Source organism: Malania oleifera, chromosome 12, assembly GCF_029873635.1.
Source record: "Malania oleifera isolate guangnan ecotype guangnan chromosome 12, ASM2987363v1, whole genome shotgun sequence".
Lineage (NCBI taxonomy): Eukaryota > Viridiplantae > Streptophyta > Magnoliopsida > Santalales > Ximeniaceae > Malania > Malania oleifera.
This window is the reverse complement of record NC_080428.1, coordinates 85,094,523-85,108,301: the sequence shown is the minus strand read 5'-3', so window position 1 is coordinate 85,108,301 and position 13,779 is coordinate 85,094,523. Positions and strand designations below refer to the sequence as shown.

General features: G+C 35.7%; 1 protein-coding gene across 4 annotated transcripts in view; it reads right to left on the bottom strand.

Moving 5' to 3' along the window:
* Positions 1-2,377: 2,377 nt before the first annotated feature.
* Positions 2,378-13,779, bottom strand: part of LOC131144795 (UTP--glucose-1-phosphate uridylyltransferase-like) — a 28,572-nt gene continuing 17,170 nt past the window's right edge. The window contains exons 12-20 of one of the 4 annotated variants that reach the window (XM_058093659.1): positions 7,640-7,672; positions 6,931-6,968; positions 6,773-6,848; positions 6,642-6,695; positions 6,466-6,549; positions 6,274-6,372; positions 6,085-6,189; positions 3,333-3,404; positions 2,378-3,228 (exon numbers count right to left, since the gene is read on the bottom strand). In XM_058093659.1, the coding sequence (XP_057949642.1) occupies positions 3,202-3,228; positions 3,333-3,404; positions 6,085-6,189; positions 6,274-6,372; positions 6,466-6,549; positions 6,642-6,695; positions 6,773-6,848; positions 6,931-6,968; positions 7,640-7,672 (588 nt within the window). In that variant the 3' untranslated portion in view covers positions 2,378-3,201. Of the gene's footprint in view, positions 3,229-3,332; positions 3,405-6,084; positions 6,190-6,273; positions 6,373-6,465; positions 6,550-6,636; positions 6,696-6,772; positions 6,869-6,930; positions 7,098-7,639; positions 7,673-13,779 lie in introns of those variants that run through there. The other 3 variants (XM_058093658.1, XR_009133910.1, XM_058093661.1) reach the window with 3 other exon arrangements.

Below are 13,779 nucleotides of genomic sequence, written 5' to 3'. Positions count from 1 at the left end.
TCTACCACATAGCAATGAGGTCTAATCTCTTAAATAGACCCAATTAACATGTATATAATTTTCAGCCATCTAATAAATAGCCATGTACAATATCAAGTTAATCGTCCTCGAAGTTGATTCATGATGGGCCATATTGATGTCGAACTCAGTGTGTCATGGACTCGTGGCATGTCAATTATATAATTGAAATCATACAGTTTCATGCCATTGGAGGCCAAAAAAAAAATGCATGGCTTAGTTAGAATTGACTGTGTGGCAGACAAACACTATATATGCCACCAAGTGCAGCATTATACCCATTTGAAGCAAAACATAGGCCATAATGGGTTGAGAATGAAGTTATATATGCTGGAAAATGTCGTGTTACTCCAGCACTCTTAGAACAAATAATGCATTGTTTGGATATGGCGTGTTTATTTCTCATCAACCTCTTCAATTATTCACTAATTCAGGGAATATATAATTTGTAGGGGAGAAAAAGAATGCATGGATGAGGCTCCAAACACGCCTTTCACCCAATCTTGTCCAGCTATATATATATATATATAGGTGGTGGATGATTATTAAATGACAGGGGATCCCTATGTGCATTTAATTATATGTGCTGGCAAGCTGCTGATCACGAAGATAAGGTCGTACCCAAATAAGTACTTTGCACAGTGAGAAATTGAAGGGGTGATGTACTTGGGGATACAAATTCATTCACATGCATTTGAGGCATTAGTGCAGCAATGAATGAAAAGATGATTGATTGATTTGGAGGGTGAAGGAGTGTGCATGCGTTTGAATTTCAGGCCAGGGATGATGTTGGTGGTATGTATGACTAGCTAGATTTTAGGGTTCACTGCTCTTACTCAAATATATTATTCATATTGCTTATTTTTAGGAGGACTCTTATATTAATGTTGAGTTCCTAGATAAAATAAAGAAATTGAATGAAATAAAAATATTGAAATATGAAAAGATTAAGCGATGATAAACTTGATTTTTTTTTTTTTCATTCAAGAGTAATCAATGTATAGCTACTAAAATTACAGGCTTATTTATCTATTAACTGATTTCATAACTCTTTTTTGATAAATCAAAGATTAGTCTTTGTACACAACCCAATCGGCGACATCTTATGAAGGAACCAACATTCTGCTCATATATACTTGAACCAACCATTGAGGGTGTCTGATGGATGTATGACATTATTGATAAAGCCCTCGTACTTTCTTTTCTTCAAACGCTTTCTTATTTAAAGGAATTAACAACCAAAGGGCAACACCTACACTAAGTAGAATAAAAGCACGTTGATTTTGTAGAAGAAGTGCATGTCAATCTCAATAGACAATGGGCATTGAAAACCCGTGAGCAGCAACTTTAAGATCCATGACAGAAGCAACATATAAATAAATAAAGAGGATCAAATTTCAAGTACACTCAACTTGTTCTCAGACCAACAGTGGGGGGGAAGGGCTGTGGCTGTCCCATCCAATGGCTTTGTTCCGGGAAAGCACTGGCTATACATTCTCAACATCCACACACACGCCGAGAGAGAGAGAGAGAGAGAGAGAGAGAGAGGTCATGTTTTCAAGACGTTTTTTCCTGTACAGATGGACACACAAATGTAGAGTACTGTATTATTGCAACCCATCATCTCAAGTTCTCAACAGTAATAATTAGCACCAGGCAGTGTACCATACCTAGCCTTTTTTTGAGTGATGGAGGTTGCATTTAAATTTGAATGTGAATGAAATTAGATAAATTTTAATATAATTTTATATTATATATTATTTAAATTGAATATAAATAAAAACTAACAACCTCCCCAAGCATAAGTTACGATAAATGTCAAACATACCTAAATTTTTTCCCAACTTTTGGTAACTACCAAGACACATTCATGAAATTATTAATACAAGCCACCCTACTTATATTTTTTTTTCTTAATTATATATTACAGAGTTTTCTCCATGGCTCTGAAAAGGTGCAGTGTTGAGTTCAAGAACTCTAAAGAATTGTCTCTTCAAAATTTTAGCCTTTAGTTCATATAGGGTGACTACAGGTTATTTATCAGAAATACGAGAAGAGACTGCCCAACTTCAATTCGTGTTACTTGGGAGCCTCTATGTTGCCCTTGAGCCTTTGTGGAGGAGAACCACCTAGCACTCTCTCTCTCTCATTTCACAAATGAGAATATGTTGAAAGTTTTATATGAAGATAGATATATGCGCAACCAAGACTCAAACCTTAATTCCATGGGCATACATATCTCAACATTATTATTATTATTATTATTATTATTATTATTATTATTATTATTTCACATGTGCAGTTTCAAAACCTCAAACTCAATCATACAGCATACATAGAAAATAAGATCAACTTGGAATGAACAAAAACAGAATGCTCAAAATCAATACATACAACTGAAATAAGATCAACATGGGGGGAGCGCCCATACAGTGTCAACAAATGCTGCTGCATTTAGAAACCTGGATATCTGTTGCCCAAATCCACAAGCACAAATCTAAAACCTTAAATTACAGAGAAAATTTTCAGCCTTAATTTATGGCCTCTAATATAGTAAGATCAGCCAATAATACTTGAACCAAACAAATGGAGAACATTTGCTTGTGTAAAAGTTTCACAATTTAAGAAATTACCATCCCTATGCGCCCTCATAGCACTCTCAATTCTGTCAATATGGTTCTTTTCTCCCACATTTGGATCGCTTGGGCAAGTACAGCATAGTTCGTATCTTCACAATTATGGCCAGAACTTAGCATGTCATCTTGTATAAATACTTTTCATCTTCATAATCGGTGGCTCGGCAGGGCGTCAATATTGTTTTGCCCTGTGAATTCATCTGGATCTCTGTCTCTTGCATTTCATTTCCTTTCCATTGACCAGATTACCCTCTCCCAGGTCTCAGTGGCCATCACTCATTACTAGCAAGGAGAAGCCACGAACAAAATACGAATGCTAACCCCCTTCTTGGGGCCCAAATAATATCTTCAAATAGCATGTTTGGAAGAGAACAAAATTTTCAATGTTACAAAAGAATATGTTTTAATTGACAAATAAATTGACAGGCAAAATTGAATTGAAAACATTCTAGAAGCATTACAAGACACAATAATAACAATGATAATTATTAAATCACTTGTGCATTATTCCTTGCTTCAATGCAACAAAAATAATAAAAGAAAACCCTCAAATGTCCCATGGGCCATTGATCTCCTGCAGATGGGTAAAAAAATGGGGTAAAAATAATTCAAAGGAACATGATACCCACACAACAGCCAATCCAGAAGCTAGTGAAAAAATTTCAGGCCTTTCTTTACCTTGTTCTCTAGAACTGCTCCATCAGGAATTTCTAATCTGATCCCAGGTTTTGCAGCAATGTTCACTTTCCCCTTCAATAATAAAACAAAGATAGATAAAGATAAAACAGAGGCAAGGAAATACAAAAGTCAAACAGGCAACGGTTTCTCAAAAAGGGGGAGCATCTAAAGTCAAAACTGGGATTGAGGAACACAAAACATGTCTATTATTAACCTCATCCTTAAAGATATGTATTGTCCAATTGTGCAGAAAATGCCATAAAAGAAACGTAAAACTAGTTCACGTGGTGCATTTAATGACATAGTTAATTTAAAGCTCTTTCTATTTCCTTCCCAACTATAATTGCCAGAAACTTCAGAGGTTAAAAGGACAATTTGCACTCAAACAAACGACAGCATCCAAGATTTTGAAGGGTCTGATAATATCCAACCCTCTAGAAAATGTAGCTTCTGAGCCTAGCTTGCTCTAGGGAACTAATCTAACATTAAATTATTTAGGTTCCGTCTGGATGAAAGATTCAATTGAGAAGGAAAGGGAAAAAATTATATAGGGAAAAATATCATTAAAGGAAAAAAAGAAAAGAGTGAGAAAGGTAATCCAACAAACAATCACAATAAAGCCTCCCATCCAATCCCTTCAGAGATGAGACAGAAAAACTCCTTGAAAGAACCCCAAAGAATGTGCCTAAAAAGAAGGAAAAAAAACACTCTATCCCAGTAAGAGAAGTTAATTTTCTATGAAGGAGCCTAGAATTCCTCAGTCCATAAATATTTAGCAAACACCATGCACTTCAATAAGACTGGAAAAATTAAGAATGTACAGCATGGAGAATAAGACATCTCTTAACAGAGTCTAAAAAATTTCAGACAAAAAAACAATGGAAAAAAAAAAAAAAAAACCAAAAAACTTAAAAAAGACAAAAAACCTAGCACAAACAAACAATCAAACACATAATGCCAATCACGCTGAATATCAGAAAAGCTCACCCCCTTAAAATTCCCCTGCCCCACACATCGAAGCCAAATAATGGTGCATTCCAATAACACCATTCCTTCTTACCCCAATACCCCACAAAATCTCACCATCAGAAAAGCTTTGACAGAAAGTGGCAAGACCATCCTTCATTACAGAAAAAGGATTTCCCAAAAGCTCCTCACCACCTCGACAATAAGAAAAAGGTGCTTGCTTGTAGGTAAGGAAACCTGCCTGCAAGGCTTCCTTACATACAAAAGTCACTAGAGTGTTAATCCTATGGAGAGCTGAAGTCCACTTGAAAGTTAGCCGTTGAAGGGAGCCTTAGATTTCCAAATAACATTATTCAAAAGAAAAGAAGGGACAGAAGATTTCAACAAATGAAAGAAGAAAGGTTTTTAATAGTGTGAAAGAACCACAAGCATCACCAACACAAATCATCAAGTCATTTCTCATTTGAGGAAAGATTTCAAAACTCTCAAAAAAAAAATAGCGAGCTCATCGACCCCTCTTTCATGAGATTCCTAATGAAACAAAGGACCGAAGAAATGAAACACTAACCCGCCCTTCGCAAAAAAAATAAAAATGAAAGGACGAATTAATCGAAGCATTATGAACTAAAAACAAACTATAAATACAAGGAATCAACGACTCCAACAAAACCTCTCCCACCCAAATATCCTTCCAAAACCAAAAGGAACTCCCATTACCAACCCTCAACCTGGCAAGAGAATAAAAGAAAACCTGCGAGACAAGCATCCAAGGATTCATATGTGAAGCACTACCATTTCCTCCAGCATCACAACCATTATGAAGCATACCATACTTGGTTCTAATAACAATGTAGCATTAAGAGTCATCCTCCAATGGAAAGTAACCATGTCCCAACTAATATCAGCTACCCCTATCCTGAACATGCTGATCTTCAACCCTGAACTTTTCTCAAAATTTTAAATTAAAAGCTTTCCAAACTTCACATCATTATCTTCAAGGGATAGCAGGGTATCAGCCACAAACTGAAGGTTGGAACAAGCCCTTACCTACCCTAAGACCACAAATTACATCAAGGGCATGAGCATGATGAATCAACCTGCTCAACTCCATCAACAACTATCGTAAACAAAGGAAACAAAAAAAGAGATAGAGGGTCCCCTAGCCTCAACCCCCAAGAACCCTTGAACCAGTCCCTATAGGTTGGTCATTCATGATAATGGATATATTCATCGTAGATAAACAATCTTTAGTCCATTTGCTCCAAACCAACCCAAAACCCATCTTGGCCATAAACTTATCTAAGTAATCTCAAAGAAGGAAATTCATTTCCCATAATATTTCATTTCTAAATCAAATATTACTAAGAATGGAAATTTGTTCTAATATGTTTAAAAATAGGAAAATAAAAGGATATGATAAGCAGAAATTAAAATTTTGTTCATTGATTTAATATAGGCAATCTTGTTCATTGATTTACTATATGTTTTATTTCTTTTGCACTTTCTTGATAACAAACATGAAAAAGTGGATCCTTTTGTGTGAAAGAGATGAGGGAGAAAGTTTTTCTTCATAGTTTATCACACAATCAATGTCACAAGACAATAAATGAATGATAAATCCAATCAGGAAAAAAAAAAAAATTCAGAACAAATTAGATGTCTTAAATGGGAAAAGTAACTAAAAAAAAAAAAAAAGCTATTTAATTTGTCACATAACAGGTATACATGAATCAAGCAAAACCTCAATAAATCTGTAATAGTAATTCAGCAGTAGCACATTTGATACCTTGAGAGTTGTATCAGCTCCAAACCAGACGTCGCCAGTTACCCTCAAACTGTCAAGCTCAACTATGCTAGGAACTGACTTGAATCGACTTAGAAAATCACTAACCTGAAAAAATAATCGATATAAACATTTATAAGTATATAAATACTAAAACCAACAATTGGGTAAACAAACCGAACAATTTTTTACCTTTTCAAATTCAGGTCCCAACTCAATGCAAGGATTCACAGGATTTTTTCTACCTTTATTTCTAACTAAAACTCCCTCATCTATGGTGTACAGATCTGACTGCAGATACCAATATCAGTGATAAATAAAGCCTCAAATAACATATAAGCATGAGATGCTCAAAGGATAGTTAAAGACAAACTTTGGTGTAACCTGAACAAGAAGCAAATCTGAAGTTGACTCAAATGGAAGAAATTGAGATTGGGGAATATTAATACCAACAGCATGATCAAAGAACTGGATCAAACAATGGTGAAAAGAAAAGATGAACCAAGATAATTTATAGAAAATAAAGACATGACGTGACATATCATATATATGATTAATACCCGTACAGATGAACCAGTTGTTGTTTCTTGCAAAAGCAATTTACTATTCTTTTCCTGGAAACAACAGCATCATTGTTAATCCTTGTTCCTTAAACCAGCATGCCTCTAAATGATACAGTAAGCAGGAGTACCTTTGAAACAAAAAAATTCTCCATCCACAATGGATCAGTTTCAACAAGCCTTTTAATGGCCTTCAAGTTCACCCACCTGTACAAAACAGAAATAACCTGAAATTAAAGTATATTAGCAAGTTCAGCGGAATTTAACAAGAGGTAAATATATCACTTACAAGTGTTTTGTGTCAATAAATTTGAACTTCTCCGCTGACTTGAATAATCAATCAATATGAAAACATAGGAGCATCAAATATCAGTTATAAGAACCAATACATACTGAATTGCATTTACTAATTATAACCATATTGCAGCATCATTGTCAAACCTGGACCTCATCAACCTGGTCATGAAGTTGGTCACTGGGTTAACACTTAACATTTCACCCAGCTAATCAAGCAGCTGGCTGCTTTATAATAGTGCAAATTATTATAGGCATAAAAATAGTTATCTTATGAGACTAAAATCAAGTGAATGTTGGATGCCATGGAGACAACACACAGAACATATGTAGCACGGTGATTAAGGGAAGAAAGGAGCTGTCTAAATGAATGTGTTTCAATCTCATTGCATGAAGACATTAGTTCATATATTGTTTTGTACAATGACACAATATTGGTCCCCAAAAACAGGTACAATAAGCCAGCTCATTCCGGCATATAAAAAAAATCTGCCCATATGAGCATGTGCATCAGTTTTGGCAGACCTAAGTATTAACAGGTCAGATCAAAGAACCAACTTTAAATATCCAACCAGCCAGTCCAGTCCAGTCCTGATTGTACTACTCATAGGTACTCACAGCACTGGTTTAGCAATCAGAAAACATGTAAACAAAAGGAAAAGGAAAAAATGTTTAACATAAGAAACAAGTGAATAAAAACTTACATGTTTAGAGTGAGACTGTGTGATGTCCGCAAGCTGCAATGCATAATGATTTGAAAGTAGTCACTTAAGTCCAAAACCATACATGCACAGAAATCTAATTTGTCAGGCATCAATGACCACATATATATGCTCAAGTTTGTCTCCCTGGTTTTACTTTTTTTTAGCAGCAAAGAAAATTTATTAGAAAAGAGCTGGGCATCAAGAAGATGCCAATCAAGTACAGAGAAAACTACAGAAAACAAAACACCAATCACTGAAGTACATCAAGAAAATCGAGAATTACAGAGAATTCTCTCTGAAATGTCCCACAATGCCAACTAAAGATCATAGAAATCCAATTATCCTTGACAGCCTGCAGAGAAGAGGTCATCCCATCAAAAGCCCATCAGTATATTTCTTTCCTAACCGCCCAAAAAATAGCAAGGGGAATAAGGGAAAGAGCTCAACATTTGAACTTGCTGGAGTGGATCCCTTTCCAAGCCCAAATCTCACCTTTAACCAAACTGCAATGAACCAATTCTTATTAACCATGGAAATGGTCGAGCTCCAGAGGGCAGCGAAGGAGGATGTTATCCACAGATTCAACTTCCTCAAGGCACAGGAAACACCTATTCACCAAAGAGAAGCCCTTTACTTGGAGTTAACAGGGGTGAGGACATTTGAAGGGGCTGCTACTTTCCAAATGGGTTTCCAGGGAAAAGAGCTGATGCACTCCATAGGGCAGCTAAGGTGGTCGTAGTAAGATTTGACTGTCAAAGTTCCTTTCTTATTCAGGGACCATATGATTTTACACCAGGCAGGCTATTGGTAAAGGCTTGGTTCACGAACTGAAGTGTCTTCAAGTATACATAGAGGGAAAAGTTTATTTACAACAATTCACGAGTAGGCTAGCATTGAACCCACTTTGATTATTCCAAAAGTAACCCTACTTCTAGAGTTGAAGACAATTTTTTTTTTTTTTTACAAACACCCAGCACTCCAAACAAAAGCTCCTGCTTTTGATGAACTGAAGCTTTTCTAATAAGCAGCATTCACATTGAAGATGTTGTTCCCTGAAAGCACTTATTCCAAAAACAAAATTTTGAAGTTAAGAACTTCAAATTATTCTCTCCCTGAAAACCATTTTATTCCTTGACCTTGATTCTATTGGTTCCTTAAAATAGCAAGGTTCTTTATTGCCCTTTGACCTTGTTTGCTTAGCCAAGTTAGAAACAACCAATAATCATTCTCAGGATCACCCTTGAAGCTCATCATCCAAATCCGAAAAGCTGAAATTCCAGGTTTGGACTGTACCCTATGATACAACATAATTATTGATTCTACCATAACAAAAATGAAAATGCTAATCTTTTGTGTTTAATTCTGGATTTTATTTATTGTATTTGGGATATGTTCGGTCACTGACCATTTTCTTTTAGAATTTGATAAGAGGAAAAGGCTTTCTAGCTCTCAAATGTCTTATGTGGCTTTCACGACACAAGGGAATGGTTTACACAAGAGACGAGATTGAAAAAGAGGAAATGCAAATCTACAACATTGGGTGGGTTAGCATTATAATGTTTGTACTGTGTTCATTGTCGCCAAATAAACCCTTTTCATTTAAAATTGAGGAAACTCTGTAGTGTGTCATACATCTAACTGTAACACCCACTACACATTGCTCCTGTGCCATCCAGGGTCGGGAGAGGGCATCTGTATGCAGTCTTACCTCGATGCTTGGAAAGACTATTTTCTGTTATTTGAACCAAAGACATTTAGGCATGGACGCAACACCCTACATGCAAGGGCAAATACACACATCAATGCTTAATAACACCTAGGTCTTGCCAAGTTTGATGACTCCTGTTAGCCTTAGTGGCTACACCATCATTGTTTAATGTGTTTTGATGATATTAACCTATATGTTGTTCCTAGTGTTTTCCTATCTTTGCAGATCATGTTTAGTACAGGAACTCGTACATGAATTATTGGATCGAAGGCAAAGATCAGACCGATTAGACGTCAAGAAGGAAAGATCAAATGGACACGTACTTGGAATGACCCAAGCACAACCAAAGAAAGCTTAAGTATATAAATTAATTGTAATAAGGGTTGTGTGAGTGAGTACGTATTATAACTCTTGCGATGTGTATCTTGCATGATTTCTGAGTAAGAGTTGAGCCATTGCATAAGCATACTAGGACACATGAGTTTATAGGATTGCACTAAAGACATAAGCACAAATTTACCTTTAATAACTTTCTAAGTTAAAACAAGAGTTTGTCAAATGAATCCTAAAACTCAAATATGCTTTCAAAGGGACAAGTTTTTAACATCCTAGTTTTAAGAACATTTTTATACTTAGTCCCGATTGTGTTAAAACAAGTTTAATGTCCTAAAGGTTCAAAGAAAGTCGAGTATATTTACAAAAGAACATACTAAGCATATAAGATATCAAAATGGGTTTTCAAACGTGTTTTATTAATTAAAATATCTTATATTTAAAAGGAAACTCATTTGGACAAGTTTTAATCTTCATTAGACTTAATATATTTCATATAATTTTGTCCAAGAATGATTTGAGTCATTAAAACACTTTTTGACAAGAAAAAACAAAGTAATTGTCACTGCCGTAGTGCAGTCTTGAATCCTGAACACCTTACGGTATTTTGGGCATAACTTTTTCTAGAAAAGTCCAAATGGGACGATCTTGGTGTCCCTGGAAAGCTAAGACAAAATGCCACAACTTTCATTTTGGTGACTTTTTCTAATTCAGGGACCTCGTCGACGAAATTCAGATTTCGTTTCGTCGACAAATTCAAGGCAGAAGCGCTCCAACGGGCGGAAAACGGCTAGTTTGCCAAATAAAATATTTTTTCTTCCCCCCAACGGCTAGTTAACGGCTCCTAAGGTTCTTGGGCTATAAATACAAGCTATTAGACTTGTATTAACATGGTTTTGAGCATTGTTGATCATATTTGTGAAAAATATCATTTTATCCAAAACCTAAGCACTTTGCACTTTGCATTTTAGTTATGTTTCCTTGAGAGAATAGCGTGAGGATTTGGTTATGTTTCATATTGGCTCATTTAAGGAGCATTAAATTGTATTTCCAATCTCTTGTAAGGTTCTTTGTGAACCATTGTTGTAAGGTTCTTTGTGAACCGAAGCGAAGGCTCTTGGTGAGCGCGGTAGGGGTTTGTTCTCGAGTTTAAGGCTTCTCCGCCAGTGAAGGAGTATCTTTAGTGGATTGTGGAATCCTTGCCTTGGTACTAAGGCGTGGACGTAGACTTGGTGCCGAACCATGTAAAAATACCGGTGTTGTTCTTTCTCTCCCTTACACTCTTTATTTTATATCTCGTGTATGATTTATATTTATATTGCGATATAATTTCTTGTATCTTGCCAAGATTTTTTATTTTGTAGAAAAATACGTATTCTACGAAAAGAGTCTATTCACCCCCCCTCTAGACTATATACTCCGGGTTAGGACTTCCAACAGGGCTCTATATGAGGTCACAAACAACAACAACAACAACAATAATAATAATAAATTAATAATAATAATAATAATATCAATTGGTAGATTGAAAGTCTATCTCATGCCTAACTTGCTGGTTTAATTTGAGCTCCATCCATCTTTGATCAACACAATCAAACTTAAAAGAGTATTTTTTTAATGTCAAAAGTTTTCAAAGTAAAAATAAAATTGTGACCGCGCACTGGTCAGGATTCACTTGTTATCAGATGGGTGTAAATCTGATTAGCAAGTTAAGAATGAGATGAAAGTTCAATTTCAAAATTATTTTTCTTAATGCCAAGGGGCCATACAAGAAAAGAAGTAACTTGATTACTCCTGAGTGTAGCAATGTAGGTGTATGAGAGAAAGAGACTGGCAGAGTGAGGGAGAGAAGAATTTTTAACAGAAGACTCGAAATTATTATTATTTATCTTATAATTCATTTCTCATGCTTCTCTCTCAAAGTTTTGTTAATTGGAGCCCTGCTTAATTACTTCTAAGCTGGGTATAGTTCATTTCTTGCACCCTTACACTTAGCACTTATAAAAATTGTTTTGGCTGCTAAGTGGCAACCTAATGGTATGATCATAAAACATCCATGTTGAAAGTGTTGGTCCCAACCTTGGGAATTGATGAGGGAACTTAGTAGGCATTTGGAATGGGAGACCTGCATCGTGCAATCCAAGCCTAATGGACCAATAAAATAACAATAATTTTATCATACACTTCCTAGTGTATCAATACAATTGATATTATTGTACATGTTTACATTTGACACAATCATTATGCAGCAGAAAAAAGGGAAATCAAAAGGCTGAACAAGAAAAAAACAAGAGTCCCCAAGGGATTTTCCCCTTGGCATTAAAATCCTTTTCATTTTCAGTTTGGCTTGTAAAAGGATGCCCTTGTCAGTGATCATCTTCAAATTTCTTGCCAAGGGATTTTCTCAAATGTTACCTTGATTAGAAATGCTTGAATTGGGAAAAACTGACCATCTTACTGATTTTTATGTTAGTTTACATCATATCCAAGGGCAAAGATCTACTTATGATCACAAATGGATCCATAATTTATGGTCAGATTTTATCATAGAAAACTCACTCCACAGACAGAAATTTGCAGCAACTTTCCCCAGAAGCCCATTTGGAAAACTGCAGCCCCCACAAAAGTTGCCTTCTTTGCATGGGAGGCCACTCTAGGGAATATTCTCATTTCTCACTGTCAATAACCTGCAGAAGAGGGGACTGCTTCTTGTTAAAAGCTACTTTTGGTGTTTGGAAAATGCTGACTCTATTGATTACATCCTCTTACACTGCTCATGGACCAAAATCCTTCAGGACTTGGCTATTTCTCTGACCAGACAGCAGCAGGTTACTGCCAAAACAACGAATGAAGACTGTGGTGCCTGAAAAGGTATTTATCCCAGCAAGGAGAAGAAGAACGCTTTGTCCCTCATTGCCCTTGCCATCTTTTGGTTTGTTTGGATGGAAATACATAAAGAGCTTTCAAAGAACCTCGGCCATGCCCATGCATATTACTAAAGATCGATGGACTGCTGCAGTGACCAGATGGCAGTAGTTGTTTACTTTTTTAACCTTTTTTTATTTTTTATTTTTTATTTTTTATTTTTTTGCACAATCACATACTGATTTCCTTTGTTTGTCGTAGGGCGGCATTCACTTGATGCCGATTAATAAATTTTTTCTTTTCTGATATAAAAATAAGTTGACCCACAACTTAAGGCCTGGTTGGCTGTTGCTATTGTTGACTCTTATGAAAAGAAAAAAAAGTGTTCTTCACATTATTTCAGAAAAATCACACAACAGCCCTCCCCATTTTTATGTACCCATTAGACCAGTTTGAGGGGGAAATATGCTTTCACCAAAGGAAAGCAAAAAGATAACACTTCCTAGTGTATCAATACAATGTACTTGTACATCTTTACATTTGAATAAAACTGTTATCTATCCATGGAAATCCTAGATCTGTGATGTTGGGAATGTGGAAAGCAAGCAGTGGTATTCAATAAATGGGCAGTTAACTGCAGACTCCAAAATATTACATAAGGAGGCTGGCTTATATATTTAGGACAGATGCACAAATTTAGTATGTGATAAGTTGATTTTACAAGCAATATTTCTTCTATTCAATACAAAATATCTCAAAAATAACTATCAAAATGCACATGTTTTCTTTGTACTTAGAGTTAATAAGGGCAAGCAGTCAAGCACAAACACTACTTCCGTATTTTCATTGTCTTTTTAATGTATTATGGTTATTTCAGACCTTTTGGATTAAAATTTTATTTGATTATTCTTCTCCTGTTTTCTTGAAAAAAGGAAATGTTGGATAATTAACAAGATGATCTTTCTAGTGAAACAGGACTGACATCAAAGTCCCTCCGTCTCCTCATCAAAGGGTACTGCTTTGAATCAATATTGCACTTTCCAACCTAGAAGCAAACCTACTAAAGACATCAATATGAACAGGTAATAGGATCCTCCCTACCAAGCGTGTGGCAGCTAAATTGATGATACAAATAAACCCTATATCCCACACAATTTCTCGATCTAATGTGGATGCCTTTCTTTGAGGAGAATCCTTGAATAAATAAAATAAATTTCACAGTTGTAGCCTTTTC